Source organism: Drosophila navojoa, chromosome 4, assembly GCF_054131105.1.
Source record: "Drosophila navojoa isolate 15081-1374.11 chromosome 4, UAZ_NAV_1.0, whole genome shotgun sequence".
In the NCBI taxonomy this organism is placed as follows: domain Eukaryota; kingdom Metazoa; phylum Arthropoda; class Insecta; order Diptera; family Drosophilidae; genus Drosophila; species Drosophila navojoa.
This window is the reverse complement of record NC_142892.1, coordinates 26,488,861-26,508,324: the sequence shown is the minus strand read 5'-3', so window position 1 is coordinate 26,508,324 and position 19,464 is coordinate 26,488,861. Positions and strand designations below refer to the sequence as shown.

Genomic DNA, 19,464 nt, shown 5'->3' with positions numbered 1-19,464 from the left:
AATTCCTTTGTGCATGCTTGCACACTGAATGTAAGATGTCCAGTAGTGTGCATAGCGCAATATACATTATATAAAGAACAACGAGCTTAAACGTCTCTCTCTCTCTCTCGTTGGATTTCATGGCCCAGAAATTTCGTTAGTTTACCCTTGTTTACTACTTGAAACTCAGAAGATATAGCCGCTTACTAACCCCTGCTTAAACACGCCAGTATAATATCACCAACGTATATCGCAATCAGGTTTATCGTCTGCTCATCTGAGCACTTGGTATACAGACATGGCTCGCTCTCGCGTGCCCTACATCCCTTTTAGAAAGCCATTCAACATAGTATTCCAAACCAGACCAGCTTACTTCAGGCTGTACAGCGACCTTTTATGCTTCAACACGCATCCAGAATAGTCATTTTAGCATCTAGATATCTTCTTCCAGAATAGCGTTTAGGTATGCCGTCGAAACATCAAGTTTATGTACATGCAGGCATAGCCAGGATCATACGTATTGTACTATAGCGCACTACTGGAGAATACGTCTCTTTGAAGACGATGCCATACCTCTGGCTGCATCCAAGCGCGCTTTATAGCGCTCGACTTCTCCAGGTTAATTCGTCTCTAAAGTAAACACCCATTTACAGCCTATGGGATCATGTGGTAATTAAACCAGGTGCCATGTGTATTATACATTAATTCGTTATAATGCTTATGGACTCGATTGTGCTTGGTACACGGTTAAAGGAACTTTAATCTTATTGCTTCACATGACATTTTCTACGTTTATTGTTTAGTTGGCCGTCCCTTCAAGCCCGTTCTGATTATTTTAGGCCAACTCTTCTTGGCTGTTCAGGTTCGTCAGCATCATCATCAAGTTACTCTTCCGTATTGGAATAATTCTCTTGTATGCCCTCATGATCAGCATTATCATCTTCAACCTTTATCGTGCCGGTAGCTATCTTGGTTGACTCAGATACGCTATCCTCGATGAAATATACGTTTCTGCTGATTTGCACGTCACCTGTGTTATTATCAAACAGTCGATATGCCTTTGACGACTGTGAATATCCGACCGTAGTACACTCTTTTCCTTTATCCTGGATTTTCTTCTTTGTATCTTTTCGAGTGCGATTGCTGTACATCCAAACACTCTCAACTTTGTTTGACTCCTGGTGTTCAGAATGAACATATGAATATACGATGATCGTATACATGCCTCCGACGCACTCAGCGACTAGCAGGTAGTGCGCTGTGATAGCGATAAGGACCACATGTACGGACTGCATAAATATACAAATGAAGACCAACCCTTGCAACCCCAGAGTCAGATTACGAAGGAGACGAGCGCTGAGCCTTACAAACTCAGCGATAGGATAAGAATAGCTAATAGACCAACGCGGAGTCTTACACACTCAGCGATAAGATAAGAATATGTAATAGCCCAATGCTGAGCCTTACACACTCAGCAATAGATACATTAGATTTAAGGGTTGAAATTATGCATGAGTCTGGGTATATAAACCCGGGCTCAGAAGAATAAAGAAAAAAAGTCAAGTGTATTCGTTCATGGTCCTTCGAGCAGGATGAAGTATTTTAATACTTCGATGCAGTCCACAAAGAAAAGTGTTTGTGTTTAGTACAAAGTGAAGTTCTAAATAATTGTAGATTTGTGCATTGGCTTACCAACCCAAGCTGTAGGTCGAGGCACAGCAAGATCAACCTAGTGATCGAATCAAAAAAAACCTCCAACGGGAAAAGCCAATGGATCTACAATAAACAAACAACTGTGTCGTCAACCATCAATATTTAACGAGAAATATTTGATGGCATAATGGCAGAAATCAGAACAAAAATTACTGATCACGCCATAGAGACAGACCAACTTTATAGCTGGGAAACAAGACCGGAAACATCAAAGCATGAGATGTTTTTATTCGGTTGGTCGAGCCCAATGGTAAAGTTGTTTAACCTTTTGGACAAAAGAGTTCAAAGAGTATGGCTGCACATTGAAGAAGTGCAGGCCAACATTGAGCTCAGCAACCAGGAGGATGCTCTAGACAGCAAAGAAACGCTAGAGTTCCTCTGGAATAAAGTCCAGTCAACGCTTACCGATTTGGAGGTTAAATATGAAAAGCGTGTCCATGAAATCGATGGCATAGACGTGATAGCGTGGGACTGTTTATGCAGACGCTACAAACGTTATTTGCCAGTGGACAAGGAACTGCTGAAGAATGATGATGAAGGCAGTATCCGAAATTGCGTGAGCACCTCCGATAACAGTGACGAGGTCACCGCTGATGAGATGCTAGCATCTCAGGCAGCTTTGGATGCAATTGTGTTCAAAAAGTGGGATTTCAACCCGCCGGCAAGCCCACACATGGGAAGAAATATAACTGAATCTACAGAACAAGAAAATAATGTTCAAGTAGTAACAACAAAAACAAAGCTGGGTGAAGACAAGAGACCAATTAAGAAGATCTGGGCTCCACCAACTCCGATATTGGATTCGGAGGGCATAGAAGATGAGGACGAGAATGGAATTTCTGCCACAACTTCGACATCGACGTTGAGTATCGCTCAAGATACATCAACAGATATCCAATTGGAAGTTCGACCAATGGATAATATTTCCACAGTTGGCCGCACGACGGAAGAGCAAACTTCTGCGGAGACTGCAACAGCGGCTGGATGTGCAGCTGAAGAGAACAGCGACAATACCGACTCAAACTCTCCAGTGATGACCACAGCAGCGCTACCAACTATGGAGACTAAAACTGCAAGTACAATTACATCGGAAAGGGATTCAATTGGAAGTAGCAGCAACATTTTAAAGGAAACAACCATAACCACTACAAGCGAATCAATATCTGTTCTAAAGCATCAGGATCAAACGAAGGATATCTACCATTTGGAGGCTTTGGCTTCGGCAACAATGAAACGATTGACAACTTCCTCAACAGATGCACTCAGCTATACTAATGCAACAAATGATGACACCCAAAAGCCGCGGAAGTTCTTCAAAGAGGCTCGACTTCATTTGGCATGGGAGCCGCCGCCTAAGCAAAAGTCCAAGGTACTGGTGGCACACTCGGTTTATCTGGATGTCACACACTCTGGGCCCCGCAGAATGTTCAGGCACGATCATAAGGATTGGATTGATGATCATTTCGTCAAGAATATTAACAATTATCAAATTTGTATTTGTCCTGTATATTATTTAGATTTCCACAGACAGCAATTCCGGAAGTCACACACTTGCCCCCCCGCAGAATGTTCAGGCATGAACATATGAATATACGATGATCGTATACATGCCTCCGACGCACTCAGCGACTAGCAGGTAGTGCGCTGTGATAGCGATAAGGACCACATGTACGGACTGCATAAATATACAAATGAAGACCAACCCTTGCAACCCCAGAGTCAGATTACGAAGGAGACGAGCGCTGAGCCTTACAAACTCAGCGATAGGATAAGAATAGCTAATAGACCAACGCGGAGTCTTACACACTCAGCGATAAGATAAGAATATGTAATAGCCCAATGCTGAGCCTTACACACTCAGCAATAGATACATTAGATTTAAGGGTTGAAATTATGCATGAGTCTGGGTATATAAACCCGGGCTCAGAAGAATAAAGATCAATACGAAACTAAACACCATCATGGTCAAGTGTATTCGTTCACCTGGCTTCAGCCCAGTAAACGCCTCGAAAGGTGTTATGCCATCCAAAGCTTTCGTTGGTGATCGGTTTTTAGATATGCAGCACACGCGATATGTGTGCATGTGCGAATAATAATTGAAATATCGGTTGCTCGAGGGATTGAGGGAATCTTTTATTTGAGCAGTCTCGTCTGGAACTTTCTCACTTGTTGTTTACTAATTTTTACCTTAAGAATTATTATAATTGTAACTATATTTAATAACTATTTTAAGTTTTCATTTTAACACTTCCTTTTAATATTTGAAATAATATCACTGTTTGGCTGTAAAGTGAGGCATAGCTGGTCGGATCGGCAAATAGAATATTCCCATCGGGTTGGTGATACTATTGGAATAATCTTTTTTACTTTTTTTTAGGTTATTGAGTCATAGTTTTAGTCGACTATTGTTTTGTCAATATCTTTTTAAATAAATAAGTAGATAAACAAAATGGCAAGCCTGTAGCTCTTATATCTTCTGATCTCGGCGACCATAAGGTCGCTAAGACAAACAAATAATGACTCAAGGCGAGTTGAGTGGTCGCATGTTGCTATTTTATTAAAATTGTGTGAAAACTCATTTCATTTATTTTTTATCAATAATAATCGATAAATGATTCCGTTTTTTTAGTGTACTGTGTGGATTATTTGCTGAAATAAATTTTTTCTTTATATATAAACTCATTCACGAAAGTTAAATGAGTATATTGATTAAAATTTGTATGGCTAAGTTATTAGAAACCTCCTCTATTGATTCCCAAATTAATATTGTTACGCCTTTTTAGGGACATGGCATATCGAAAAATACCCTGTAATTTATTGATTTTTTGAACGTAAGCATGCAAATTTAGTTAGTTAGTTTGTTCTACGAGTTGGCCAAAAATGAAGTATCTTCACCCAGTAGGGGCGTGGCAAATCGAGAAAAACTGAATTTTCTACAGTATGAGAGCAAAACAGCTATGAGTATGAATGAGTATTCCGTAATCGGTAACGCCCGACTACAACAATCTTACTTGTTTTTTATTACATTTTTTTTTACATTTCTTCATTACATTTTTTTATATAGAATCTAGATCGGAAGGAAAAAATTGGCTTTATGTCAATATAAACTTGTGCGCTATTTTGCATTTCACTCACAGGTATGAGCAAAAATTCGCAATCATCTAAAAACGGTTCCTCGTCCAAACTATTAACAGGAGCTGAAACACACGTAACAAAATGGGCAGCTCTGCAGAAGAAAAAAGAAATTCCAACAACAAGCACTTCATCGGATAACACAGAGGCAACATTTACATTTAAATTGGGCCGAGCAACCGGCAGTGACCTCAGTGTGACCTCTAGTGAATCTGACTATAGCGACAAAAGCGACGAACAGAATTCACAAGAATTGCAAAGCCCGCATGATGGTGTCAGAAAGAACAATAACAATAACGTCACAACATCTGTTAATCATGGTCTCACTCATAAAGATGAAAAGGACGAGAGTCATGACGCAACTGACATAAATGTTGAGGATTCCGAAAATAGCGAACAAGAGGACGGATCTGATGACGACGAAACAAACAATGAATCTGAAGAAAGTAGAAGCAATCAAACTGAAAAGAGTGGACGTAAATATTACTTTGATCATTTTCAGATTATTAAAACCGTCGGTGAGTAATTAATATATGCTCCAAAAAATATTTTAAAACATTATTATTCATTCACGTAAAAGAATTTATGCGACTTTCGCGTTCGCAGCTCAAGATGAAAATTATATGATGGATGCATCCACGCATATGGCGGGCATAACAAACATCTGTTTTTCTACGCTTTTACGATCAAAAACTTAAAGTTTAAAGACTATTTTCCAAGAGAGGCGTGTTTCATTCTTCACAGAAACTACATATTTATAATATTTATACTTATTCACGAAAGTGAAACGAGTATATTAATTTTTTTCAATTTCCGTCTTCCTGTCCGTTCGTCTGTCCGTATCTATTGAAGCTAGAGACTAGAGAAAATAGTATCATATACTCATAAGTGCCCTCGTATCATGAACTGTTCAAATTTTCCCGATCGGCCTTCTAGGGTTATGGCAAATCGGAAATGCATTTTCTGGAGAGCTAGAAACCTGAAATTTAGAATGGATAATCGCGTTGGCTACCAAAAATAAAATAGCAAGAACGCGAGCTAATGCCACGATTTTATAAAGATGATCATTCTATAATGATGAAAATAAACGTCCTCGCGTCCTGGAGATGCAGGGGCATCTTTTTTATCGTCCCTTGCGGCAGTTTTGCCCGGAGTGCTCGCGCAGTTCGCGCAGTACTCATTTATTAGCACCGTACGCATTCGTCTCTCCTATGAAAGGCTCAGAATCACTCCGCAATTCTAGAGACCGTAGAATCCTCTGCGTCAGTTCCGGGCGGCTTGGTACCTTTGGTCAACGGCATCTTTAGCTGAAAGTTCGATTTATTAGGAGACTGAATCGCTTGCTCGTCAGAACATGGCATGAAAAGTGGTTGGACAGCACAAGGAAGACAAGGGTTTGGTTGAATGATGGGCCTGAACGATTTATATTATTCATGCTCTTATGATTAAGGGATGACTGCAGAGCATTAAGACCGACCCTTTCCTTCGGAGTGGTGCTGTCGAGAACTCGGAATGGAAAAGTTACAGTTACAGCTACTAACTGAACCTATACCGAATTCTAAACTCTTGTTCACTAAGAGTTGCGGAAGTGGAGACGAAGGGAGGGTACCGGCAAGTTTTGGAAGGACGAGAACAGAAGCTTCGATTCGTATCTCGGTTTCAAAGGAGAACCAATGTCAAAGTTGCATAGATTTTGTACATGAGCTGTAACTGCTTGATTCAAGATGGAGTCTTGAGTCTGCACGGATTTGAACGGCAACTTGATTTTGCGAAAAAGTCGTTCAGAAATAAGCCTGAGTCGACTAAAGCACGGACGGAATCGATTGCTCCGATAAGCATATGCTGCTCATCGCTTTACCAAGGAGAAAACCTCGCGTGTTGGCAGCGATATATGTATGTATGGAATTATGGATATAACTTGAGTCCGATCCCACTTATTGCTGATTGTGTCCACTTGCGTTATGAACGAGCTCATTCGTTTTAAGGGGCAGGGTTCACAGATCTCCGAACCTTCCATAGCTTCAAGAGCACAAGCGCTTGCCAAGGAAGTGACTAACGTCCTGCCAGGCTGGGATTTCTGTTTACTTGTCAATTAATGCTCCCAGAGCGATCGAATTTGTCCCGGCAAATCGGAAGTACACAGATTGAAGTACTCTGAGAGCTGAGCCTGACTCAGCCTGAAAAGAATTTGAAGCTGGCTGTTAGCTCGAGGCTATAATTCTCGAACCCATTACACAAGGAGACCCAAAGCTGTCATTTGTGAGGGGAGACTCTGTGACCAGTGTGTTTGCATCGCCTGCTGTTTTTGAATTAAGGTGAAATAGCTTTTCCACCGGAGGCACGCGTAGATTTTTGATGTAAAATATTGGGCTTGAAGAGATCACGGAACGTTGGCCAGCGCAAGTAGTCGCCTTGCAACACCTCCGTGTCAACGGGTAGAAAGCGACAGCCTCCAGACGGAGCGAAAAGAGCGGAACCGGTGGCGAGCGGTGCACTCGATGCGGACGGGGCGTCGATCTGTTTACTAAAGTATGTTGTATATCGTTGTATATCAGTGGGCAAATTTCGATCAGATTGATTAGATTAGCAAGAAAATGCAAAATTATCCTTTCTACAAGTAATATCCCAAAATTATAAGCATCGCGTTCCCTGCTTACACACAATCAAACATATAGCAAGGGGTTGTAGGTTGTGTGTGTACGCTCGTCGAAAACATTTTATGAGCACCAACGCTATCACACCCTTTCCACAAATAATAACAAAAATGAGCCATGCGGACATGATTTTGAAGGAAAGTATTTCGCAGTGAGTTAAATATAAATATGCTCTATCTGGTATGTAAAAATCATAAATATGTTATCATAATGTTTAATTAACAGATGCTGGGGTGGACCAAAAAGAGCTATTGGGAATTGCTTTGGGGTTCAGAAAGGTTGGCTGGCGAAGCTTGGGAAATAGAGAACCGAACGAATCTTCGTCACTTCATTACTTTCTGCATTACAAAAATAAATTATTTAATGCATCCAAAAGAAAACGCGGTCGTTTGTTAAGAAAGTAATAGAGCTTGCAAATTGAAGCTAGAGACTTGAAATTTGGAACACATACTCGTGTATAACTCCGATTAATGAAGTGTTAAAATTTTCCCGATCCGCCCACTAGGGGCGTGTCAAATCGGAAAATGCATTTTCCGATATACCAGAAATCATGTTAGTTGAAGAGCTAGAAAGTTGAAATTTGGTATGTAGATCCGCGTTGACCCCCCAAGTCCAAAAGGCTATGGTGGATATATCTACGCCCATTGTGGGCGTGGCAAATCAGATAAAACTGTATCTCCTAAAGTTCTAAAGCTAGAACGTTGAAATTTCGCACGTCAGATAATGCTATAATTCTATGACTGATGAAAAAATTTTCTGTCTACGCCTTACCGTTAGCTCTTTCTAAGAACTGGCCAAAAATGAGTTGTCTACGGCCACTAGGGGCGTGGCAATAGGCATTTGTAGTATCGAATTGCGACATTTATATGCTTGAGCTATCTATGTATGTACATGTACATATGTATGTATATACAGATAAGCTTAATAGGCATTGATAACACGGAAGGAAACATTTTTATAAAATTTAAATATTTAAAAAATATAAAAGAAGCTAAAAAACCAAAATTTGCAATTTACAAAAAAGATTTTTCCGCGGGACTTGATTTGGATTTGGATTTGATTTGACTCGCACCCAAGTCATGTTTGTCAAAATAACAAAAATAAATTTAACCGGCGCCTTTGCAGACAGCGGTACCATCTACTGTCGACATTTGTAATTAAAATGAAAATTAAAGCAAAAACAAATCAGTCTCATTTCAACGCTAGAGTATGCATTTACATACATATGTGTACATATGTACATACACACATACAAATGAGCGCGTGCGTAAGAAAGGCTGGAATGCTTGATGCTACATACATATGCGTGCAGACTTATGTACATACATGTACATGCATATATGCGTACATATGTACATACATAAGTATATGAGGGCTATTTAAGAAGAAAGAAATTTAAACTTATAAAATTTTTCAATTAAAAAAAGGAGTAAAATAAATATCTATTTTATATAAAACGAAATATGTATGAAAATAAAAAGGGTTGAACGGGTTTTGAACCTCCGCCGCTATAACATAACTTGCGACGCCTTTAGCACCAACGCTATCGCTTTGCTTGACAATCTGGTGGCTAAAATATAATAAGCTAATAACAGAGCGTCATCTGACAAAACTACAACAACAGCTAGAAAATCCAGAAATCAATCGCAATTCTTAGAATGCTAAAACGCGCTTTTGTAATGTAAGCAAACGCTTAAGAATCTGCAATACGTGTGACCGAAAGCTAGTGCTAGGAAAAAGATCGATCCAACAAACGATATATCAATGTTTCATATGCATCGAAAATATCGATGTGGAAAACTTCGATACTTAATATATCGCCATCACTATACCATTAATTCCCCATCACTTGAATTAAAAGCGTGAGTTAAGGCTGTCAGGTAATTATTTTAACAATATAATTCAAATACTAACGTAACCCACTTTTCATTTAGGATTTTGGAGTTGGTAGGAGTTGTCTCAAGCCACAGCAAGTAGATATGCTGCTCTTTATAAACAAAAATAATTAGATCAAGTAAATGATCTCATTAAATAATATAATCTTTGTTACATAGTTTAGTTTAGTTTATATAAATCGTTTTTTAATTTTAATAAGAAATTCATCTTTTGTTTTTTATATAAAAACTTTGTTTATTTTTTTAATTTTTTTTTTTAATTTTGGGAGCTAAAATATGTTTATGCAAAGATCGATACATCGATCTGAGACGCATACATAATGTCGAAATATCGATCTACGTAAAGATCGATCTTTTCCCAGCACTACCGAAAGCTATTAACGAAAATGACTATACATTTGTACCACTGACCAGAGAACACATAGACTAGACATGTAGAACAAATTTTTCTACAGCTCGAAACTGTTAAGTTGGTCGACCGCTATACTTCGTATTTGCTCGGCTCGGTCGCTTGAGGTTCGAGCAATGAAAATACTGCACGACAAAAACAGTGCGCTGTGAGCGCTCAACCGAAATGGTCCCAATTCCGTATGAAGCACAGCTGTGAGCCATTTTTTTTTTTATACTCTCTCTCTCTCTCTCAGTCCCTCTCTCTCGCTCTCTATGGTCGCTTAAATCATCACTCTCAGCCGCGCACAAAAATTGCATTTGCCAATTCTTTGTGGCACTGTGACCGGCGAGTAACTCATACACATAGTTGTGTGTGGTATAGTGACTGGCGGGTAGCTCGCACTTATATTTAAGCACCTGATTTCATTTTAAAATATAGTGGGTTTGTCTATCAGAAGGAATTCTTAAACAAACGTAGTACCTGATTAAGATCAGTATACCTGTTCATATATGTACATATGTACATATACAGGTGCATGCCAATACAAACAAACTTATAATAAGAATTGGCAAATGCACTTATCACTTTGGTTAGACAGCTACTTAAATAACAGCGCGTCTCTTCCATTCAAACACAAAATCGTTCACACAACTCTAAGTTGAGGTAGGCACACGCCAATGCTCATGTCCCATGCTTACACACATGCACATACACACACGCGCATGTAAAGGCACATAGGCATACAAATGCTTCTGCAAGTGATATTCCATAATTGTGACAATCGCATCGCATGCGTACACACAATCAAATGTACATATGAATATACATACATACATATGTATGTATGTGAGCACTTCTCATGATCGACCAAATGCAAATGCTGGGCTTCAAAATTACTACAGGCAGCAAGAGCTTCGCACACAAGCATACCAATTCTCATAGTACATGTAGCAAGGGAGACTGTGTGTGTCTGCATGCTCATCGCAAAAACATTTTCATTATGAGCATCACACTTTCATACCCTTTTTAGAAATAATCATGAAAAAGCTAGCATTTTGTATGAACGTGGCACACGCTTTACAAATTTCGGTATACCCTTCACTTAAAAGGAAAGAGCTGGGAAAAATGGCTCACAGCTGCGCTTCATACGGAATTGGGATCATTTCGATTGAGCGCTCATAGCGCACTGTTTTTGTCGTGCAGTATTTTCATTGCTCGAACCTCCAGCGACCGAGCCGAGCAAATACGAAGTATAGCGGTCGACCAACTTAACAGTTTCGAGCTGTAGACAAATTTGTTCTACATGTCTAGTCTATGTGTTCTCTGTTCAGTGTTTGTACTCAAAAAGTGCACGATCAATATAATAATTATCGATTGATGTTTCGATGGCCTCCTCGTGGTGTTCCTTGGATACCGATTATAATAATAATAATCGGAAGCTAATTCGAGCGGCGACTTTTACGATTTAAGATATATTTTTTAATTTATTTGTTTTAATAAATGCCCCTTTGGAAACATAGCATCATGCATACGGACTGTGAATGAGTATTCCGCAGTCGGTAGCGCACGACTGCAACATTCTTACTTGTTTTTTATTTAAATTTATAATAATTATATGTAATTTATTATGTCATATAATCTTTATATTATTTACATTCTTAAATCTAAATACATAACTACATATTTACTTATGTATATACATATATTACAATTATTTATTTTTGTTTTGTGGTCAAATTTTTGCTTCGCCAGCCGACCTTTCTGATCCCCAAATGCAGTTCCCAATAACTCTTTTTGGTCCACCCAAGCATCTGTTAATTAAACATTATGATAACATATTTATGATTTTTACATACCAGATAGAGCATATTTACATATATTTAACTTACTGAGAAATACTTTCCTTCGAAATCACGTCCGCATGGCTCAACAAAATCAGATTAGTGGCGCGTCACGGCGGGTAAAACGAAAACTGAAATCATCACACATATGCAATTTTGCACTTGTATTTACACTCATTAACACTGTACACACAAAAGGAATAGGCACAGACAAAGAAACGCATTCCATACACAAAACGGTAAAATCCAAAACGAAATTCGGCGACTTCGTCGCGATGCAACAAAAGACGAAAATCGTTTGTTGATTAGCGGGGAAAGGGCATACAAAAACGAAGTTGGCAAGAACTCGATTCTGTCGAATGAGTAGTAGTTTGTTATTTTGTTTCTTCTTATAAATGCGCTGAAAAAAATTTCTTATGTAATGCATTACTTTTTTCTTGTATGTAATGCATTATTTCAACCGACGTCGTACAGGTCGTCGTCACTGGGTTGCTCCCTCAAATGTGTACGTGTGTATGCATGTGAGCCCAAGCAGCAGCTCACGAAAATTAAAATTTCTTCGATGCAAAAACCCATGCCTTCCCTTCTGTGTGAAGAGTATACGGAACTCATCAAACCGTTTGCCAAGCTCGTACAAAATATTTGCGTTTTCATTATTATTTGCGAGAAGGGTATGAAAGCGTTGGTGCTCATAATAAAAATGCTACATGTATTACGAGTATTTGTACGCCTGTGTGCGAAGTTCTTGCTGCCTGTAGCAATTTTAAAGCCCAGCATTTGAGAGAGCAAAGAGCATCGAGAGAGAGAGAGAGAGCAAGGGAAACATTGAGCATAGAGGGATCTTTTGTCCAACCATCGAACATCACGGTCGAGCGCATGAAGCGAAATGATTGTGCTCTCATATATTTTTGTGGTCCGACCCCTAAAAGTGATTAGCCGAGCAAATACGAAGTTGACTGGGAGATTACTCTCGAAAATAAGTGTGCAAAACACTTTACACTACGTGTCCGGTCTATGTGCTCTCTGGCACTGACCAGAGAACACATAGACTAGACATGTAGAACAAATTTTTCTACAGCTCGAAACTGTTAAGTTGAGCGACCGCTATACTTCGTATTTGCTCGGCTCGGTCGCTGGAGGTTCGAGCAATGAAAATACTGCATGACAAAAACAGTGCGCTATGAGCGCTCAACCGAAATGGTCCCGATTCCGTATGAAGCACAGCTCTGTGCCATTTGTCCTACTCTCTCTCTCTCTCTCAGTCCCTCTCTCTCACTCTCTGTGGTCGCTGAAATCATCACTCTCAGCCGCGAACAAAAATTTCAATTTTTGTTCGCGACGATCCCAGCTCTTTCCGTTTGTGTAAAGCGTTTGCCACATTCATACAAAATGCTAGCTTTTTCATGATAATTTCTAAAAAGGGTATGAAAGCGTTGATGCTCATAATGAAAATATTTCCGCGATGAGCATGCACACACACACTCTCCCTTGCTACATGTACTATGAGAATTGGTATGCTTGTGTGCGAAGCTCTTGCTGCCTGTAGCAATTTTAAGTCCCCGCATTTGCATTTGGTTGATCTTGTGAAATGCTCACATACATACATACATATGTATATATGTACATTTGATTGTGTGTACGCATGCGAAATCAATAAAAAAAAATTCTAAAAAGAATTGGCATATGCACTTGTCACTTTAGTTAATCAGCTACTTACATAAATACATACATATGTATGTATAAGCGCGCCTCTTCAATTCGAACCCAAAATCATTCAGACAATTCTTAGTTGAGGTAGGCAGCCAATGTTCTCGTCCCATGCATACACACATGCACATACACACACGAACATGTAAAGGCAAATAGGCAAACAAATGCTTCTACAAGTGCTAATCCATCGCATTACATGCGTACACACAATCAAATGTACATATATACATATGTATGTATGTATGTGAGCACTTCTCATGATCGACCAAATGCAAATGCTGGGCTTTAAAATTGCTACAGGCAGCAAGAGCTTCGCACACAGGCATATAAATGCTCATAATACATGTAGCAACGAAGACTGTGTGTGTGGATGCTCATCGCGAAAACATTTTCATTATGAGCATCAACACTTTCATACCCTTTTTAGAAATAATTATGAAAAAGCTAGCATTTTGTATGAACGTGGCAAACGCTTTACAAATTTCGGTATACCCTTCACTTAAAAGGAAAGAGCTGGGATCGTCGCGAACAAAAATTTCAATTTCTGTGCGCGGCTGAGAGTGATGATTTCAGCGACCACAGAGAGCGAGAGAGAGGGACTGAGAGAGAGAAAGAGTAGAAACAAGTAAGAAAACTCTAGTCGAGAGTGCTCGACTAGATACTACCCTGAACCAAAATAATAGAAAAGCACATTTAGTATGGTTCGAATTCCAATTTCGATGTATTTAAAAATATAAATTAAATAGAAAACTCATTTAATTAAATAAATAAAAATTTTGAAACAATTAAAAAAGATAATTCCGACACGCTCCGGGTTTGAGCCCGAGACCTTGTGATCAAGCGCCGCGCTTTCTACCTTGACGCCACCCTTCTGTTTTAATTTTCAATGTCAAAACTGAAATAGATTCACTGCTACAGCGCCATCTACCAAATCTAAGTCAAACTAACTGCTGATGTGACTTTAAGAATGTGCAAGAACAACCAAACTAATAAAAATGTTAAAATTTCAATTTCGATTTTTGAAAAAATATAAGAGAAATTTAATCACAAATATATAAAAGTTTTGAAGCAATTAAAAGAAAACTACAATACGCCCAGCTGGATTTGAACCGGGGACCTCGCGATCGAGCGCCGCGCCCTCTACCATGACGCCACTCCTCTGTTCTCATTTGCAATGTCAAAACTGAAATAGATTCACTGATGCAACGCCATCTAGCAGAACTAAACGAAACTAACTGCTGATTTTATTCTAAGAATGTGCTAGAAGATGTTTGATTGTATGTGTGCACACGTATTGGAAAACTGCTGTTGCTGCAGCACATGCGTTTGTTAATTGGCCAAACATTTTGTTATTTTTTAACGTCGATTGACTAAACCGAATTTAATGAAACTTTCAGCATATGATCTACATATTCTATTGAATATTTGGCATTTAAAAGAAAACATCAAATCAAATCATTCACAATTAGCTATACTAGAATCTGACCTTCACTGGGGATTCTGGTGAATTTGGAGCCGGTATCCAAAATATAACAAAAACCGAAATTGTATAAAATGCATTGGAATATACTTTTAAAATTTGGAGACTATAGCTCTAAAAATGTAGGAGCTATAAATTTATAACCTATTGCGCTTGGGTTGCGCTGCAGTGTTGGCGATATTATGAGAACTTATTTGTTGAATAATTTAATTTCTAGACGTACGATCGTAATGAAACTTACAGAACGTAATCATGATGTTTAAATGTATGTGCATACCGAAGAACAAGTCTCTAGTATTTGATATACGACTTTTACAAAGATGAGGGTGAGGGGGTGGATTTAGGGGTGGGGGGTAAATTTTAACAAAAACCGAAATTGTCTAAAATACATCTTAATATACATTTTAAATTTGGAGACTCTAGCTTGAAAGATGTAAGAGATATAATTATTTAAGTGATCTTCGATAAGGTTTTTTATCGATAAAAAAATATCGGAATGAGTTATCGTTTTTTAGTGAAAAACTCGATATGCGCGCGATATATACGGACATTTAAAAAAAAAGTTGAAGTCTCTAGCTCTTATATCTTCTGAAATCGACGCGTTCAAACATACGGACGGACGGACGGACGGACGGACAGACAGACGGACAGGGCTAAATCGACTCAGCTCGTCGCCCTGATCAAGAATATATATACTTTGTGGGGTCTGCCACGCCTCCTTCTGCCTGTTACAAACATTTTAACAAAACCATTATACCCTGATTTCCCATTTTCAATGGGTTCAGGGTATAAAAATGGCTCATAGCTGTGCTTCATACGGAATTGGGACCATTTCGGTTGAGCGCTCACAGCGCACTGTTTTTGTCATGCAGTATTTTCATTGCTCGAACCTCCAGCGACCGAGCCGAGCAAATACGAAGTATAGCGGTCGCTCAACTTAACAGTTTCGAGCTGTAGAAAAATTTGTTCTACATGTCTAGTCTATGTGTTCTCTGGTCAGTGTCTCTGGTTAGTGCTACTATCGTCACGAAATTGTGGCGGCCGGTGATAGCTATCGAAAAAGTTATTGATACTAGTTACGATCGTAGCTGGTTGGACACAAAACAAAACAACCAATTTAAAAATTTAAGTTTATTATTTAGTAAATGTGTCTTGCATATGTTAATTATGCTTCAGTGCAGCGCTGTTTGGAAGAAATTAAAGGATGCTCATACGTACATTCATATACATATTCCTAAAAACAAGAAAGCGGGAACAAAATTTACAAGTCAATAAATGAATATATGTATGTAGATTTTTTTTTATTAAAAAGTCGAGTAAGGAGCAAGTATGTACATATGTACTTACATACATATATAGATACGTTCGTGCATACATACATATGTATGTCGCCCTGAAGCCGGCGACTACTTGATTATGTGCGACTGTGTTTAAATACAAAATACAGTCTGTCAAGAATGAGTTGGCACACTGAAAAAAAATGTAATTTTTTGACTTTGGATGCAAATATCTAAGTTATTAATGCATAAAAACAAATTCTTTCAAATATGAATGTTTTTAATATTTTTTAATTAATTTAAATATAAAAAAAAACAACATTCCATTTGTAAAAATTAATCAACAAAAACTAAAATCACTCAAAAATATCAGTGTCAATAATGTGTTGGCACACTTATGAATCTATGAATCTTAACTTAAAATTAAAGCTAATCTATGATTAATTAACACAATTTTAATATATTGTGTGGCCTCCCCGGGCATTTAAAACATTTTGAAGGCGTTTTTTCATCGAAGATATATGTAAAGCTTTGAATAAAATCAAGCGGGATTTTCTCGCACTCTTCAATTATAGCAGATTTGAGTTGTGTGCGGCTCTTAGGATTCCTTTTTCCAACTTTTTTCTTCAAGTATGCCCACACATACATGTATGTATGTAAATAAATTTAGTAATCAATAAAAGAAAATTTTTCTTTTCGGTTTAAAAAATATTGGTAGTAATATTGGTTGTAGGTATGGAGAAATATATATGTACATATGTATGAATAATATAGCGATATGTATACGTATGTATGTATAGGACGGAACGACGGACTAAGTGGTATTAGTAATCATTCGAATTTTGCAGCTAGGTCACGGTTAGCTTATTCCATGAGCTGGCTAAAACTGAATTTTCTACGGTATTAGAGCGAAACTTAGCTTCTACCACTGACCAAACAACACATAGACGAGAAACTGAGCAGCGCTCAAAAATTGAAATCTGTCCACGACGATCCCAGTTCTTTCCTTTTGACACAAGACAGACTAACGACAAATTTTGGGCCTTACAATCTGCACAGGCAACAAGAGCTTCACACACTGTTATACAATTACTCATACATGTACTAAATGTGCAAATGTGTGTGTGCTTGCTCGTCGCCAAAACATATTCTTTATGCGCCTCATCGCTTTTATACCCTTCTTAGAAATAATCAAGAAAACGCTAAGATTTTGTATGAGCATGGCAAACGCTTCTAAGATTTCGATATACACTTCACTCAAAAGGCAAGAGCAGGCATCGTCGTGTACGAATTTCAATTTTTTTTTGCGCTGCTGAGTTGGATGATGTGAATGACCATAAAGAGAGAGAGAGAGTGGTAGGGTGAGAGAGAGTAGGACACATAGCCAGTGCTGCCAACTTTTTACCAGAATAAAAAGCTGTTTTTAGATGGAAGAAACGGAAAAAAAAGCTGAAAATTTTTACAAAAAAGCCTAAAAAAAAGCGGTTATTATGGTTTGATTGTTTTTTTTTTTTTTTTTTTTTTTTAATTTACAAGATTTTTAACATGCTATCTAATTCTTCGCGACTAGCATCGGTTTCAGAATCGTACGACCTGTTAGTACCTATCATGCGAAGATAATTTGAAGGAACTTTGTATTCATAGCAGCATTTGCCCAGTCTTCGCAAACCATATCTGTGTGTTATATTAAATAAAAAAGTAATATATATATCGGTATCATCTTTTCACTCTCAATAAAATATTACCTTATGCTAAGAATACTGTTTATTGTGCTTAGGCTCATCGAGTTCCTTAACTTGGACTTTACCAAGTTAAGCTGGCTAAATACGCGTTCCACCTCCGCGTTGGACCATGGTAATGAAAACATTTGCAGGGCAACAGCTGCCAAGTCAAGGAATCGGCGGTTGCCGCCAGAATCCTTGTAATTGGAGACTTCATTCCAAAATTCGGAGCTGTCATTAACGTTTTCCCACTTAACTAGATTAATATCATAGTACTGCCGCTCAATGTCGGCTATTCTGTCTACTTGGAGGTGTTCCAACAATTCTGTAATTACTTTTTTTTTAGTTGACACAATTTTATCAACGGAAAAAACGTCAATGTTTTTTAAGATTTTAAAATTGTCGGGGAGACTGCAGATAAAATCAAAATTATTTAACGGTCGGTAGAAGAATCAGAAAAATTGGTTACCTCTGCTTTAGCTGCTTGATAAGTTCAATAACAAAAGAAGAGCAGCGAGCACGAATTTCTTGTTCGAGGCCTGCACCGATATTTAAAGACTTGATTTTCTTTTCAAAATCATACCCTTTGTACATATCGGATTCTACATGCTCTTTTCTTACAAGTGGCAACCGCCATGTTAACCATGGTGCGCGCAGAGGTTTGTGCAAGACTTAGCTTAAGTGTGTGTTAGTGCTACATATCCGAACGATATACATATTAGGCTAAGGCAATTAGCATTCGATATATACAAAAAATATATACAATATTTAATACAAAGTACATGTTTTCAGTATTAAAAAAAATCGAAGTATTAAAAAAAATCGAAAAAAGCCTAATTCATTTTCAAAAAAGCCAGAATTCCCGCTTCCCGCAATTCTTAAATATTTCCCGCAATTTGTCTTCGGAAAAAGCCAGATTTGACGGGAAAAAAGCTGAATTGGCAGCAGTGCACATAGCGCACAGCCGTGCTTCATATAAAAACGGGACCATTTTTTCAGAGCGCTGGCAGCGCACTGACTTTGTCGTGCTGTATTTTCACTGCTCGAGCCTCAAGAGACTGATCCGGTGCTAAAAACGTTTGCTCTACATGTGTCGTCTATGTGTTGTTTGGTCAGTGTTACTACATCGTTGATGGGGTGTGAATGAGTATTCCACAGTCGGTAACGTCCGACTGCAACAGTCTTTGTTCAATTACTTGTCGAGTGAAATATCAACTTCAGGCGGCTGGGCTGTTAATGAGTTTTTTGCAATCGGTAACGTCCGACTGCAACGTTCTTACTTGATTTTTAATTTTTAAATATTTATTTTAGTATTTTCAAATTGTGATTACAGGCACTGGTACATTTGGACGTGTCTGCCTCTGTCGTGATCGGGTTTCCAATAAATATTGTGCCATGAAAATTTTAGCAATGGCAGAAGTTATTCGACTAAAACAAATTGAACACGTTAAAAATGAAAGAAATATATTGCGTGAAATCCGTCACCCATTTGTCATATCTTTGTAAGTACTATACATTTTTTTTGTGCAGCTTGATTATAGCTTAAAATATTGCTGTTATATTTTGGTTGAATTGAAATGAAATCAATAATTATTCACATATGCACGCACACGCACTCACACACACAGGCACGCGCACTCACGCTGCAGTGTGGGCTCACTATGGGAACTT

At 38.3% G+C, this 19,464-nt stretch overlaps 2 protein-coding genes and 2 long non-coding RNA genes across 6 annotated transcripts in view; 3 read left to right on the top strand and 1 right to left on the bottom strand.

The window, feature by feature from the left end:
- Nucleotides 1–19,464, top strand: part of Pka-C3 (Protein kinase, cAMP-dependent, catalytic subunit 3) — a 50,149-nt gene that overhangs the window by 14,961 nt on the left and 15,724 nt on the right. For all 3 annotated transcript variants that reach the window (XM_089260498.1, XM_089260499.1, XM_089260497.1), the window contains exons 2-3: nt 4,757–5,342; nt 19,127–19,295. In XM_089260498.1, the coding sequence (XP_089116624.1) occupies nt 4,832–5,342; nt 19,127–19,295 (680 nt within the window). In that variant the 5' untranslated portion in view covers nt 4,757–4,831. The remainder of the gene's footprint in view (nt 1–4,756; nt 5,343–19,126; nt 19,296–19,464) is intronic.
- Nucleotides 1–19,464, bottom strand: part of LOC149091574 (uncharacterized) — a 178,946-nt gene that overhangs the window by 151,548 nt on the left and 7,934 nt on the right. The window lies entirely within an intron of this gene.
- Nucleotides 1,927–4,077, top strand: LOC149091576 (uncharacterized). The gene is made up of 2 exons (XM_089259230.1): nt 1,927–3,185; nt 4,070–4,077. Exons 1-2 carry the CDS (start codon nt 1,940–1,942, stop codon nt 4,075–4,077), a joined length of 1,254 nt encoding a protein of 417 aa, XP_089115356.1. The 5' UTR covers nt 1,927–1,939.
- Nucleotides 9,202–9,602, top strand: LOC149091575 (uncharacterized). The gene is made up of 2 exons (XR_016196812.1): nt 9,202–9,358; nt 9,423–9,602. It is a non-coding gene; the product is annotated as an uncharacterized LOC149091575 (long non-coding RNA).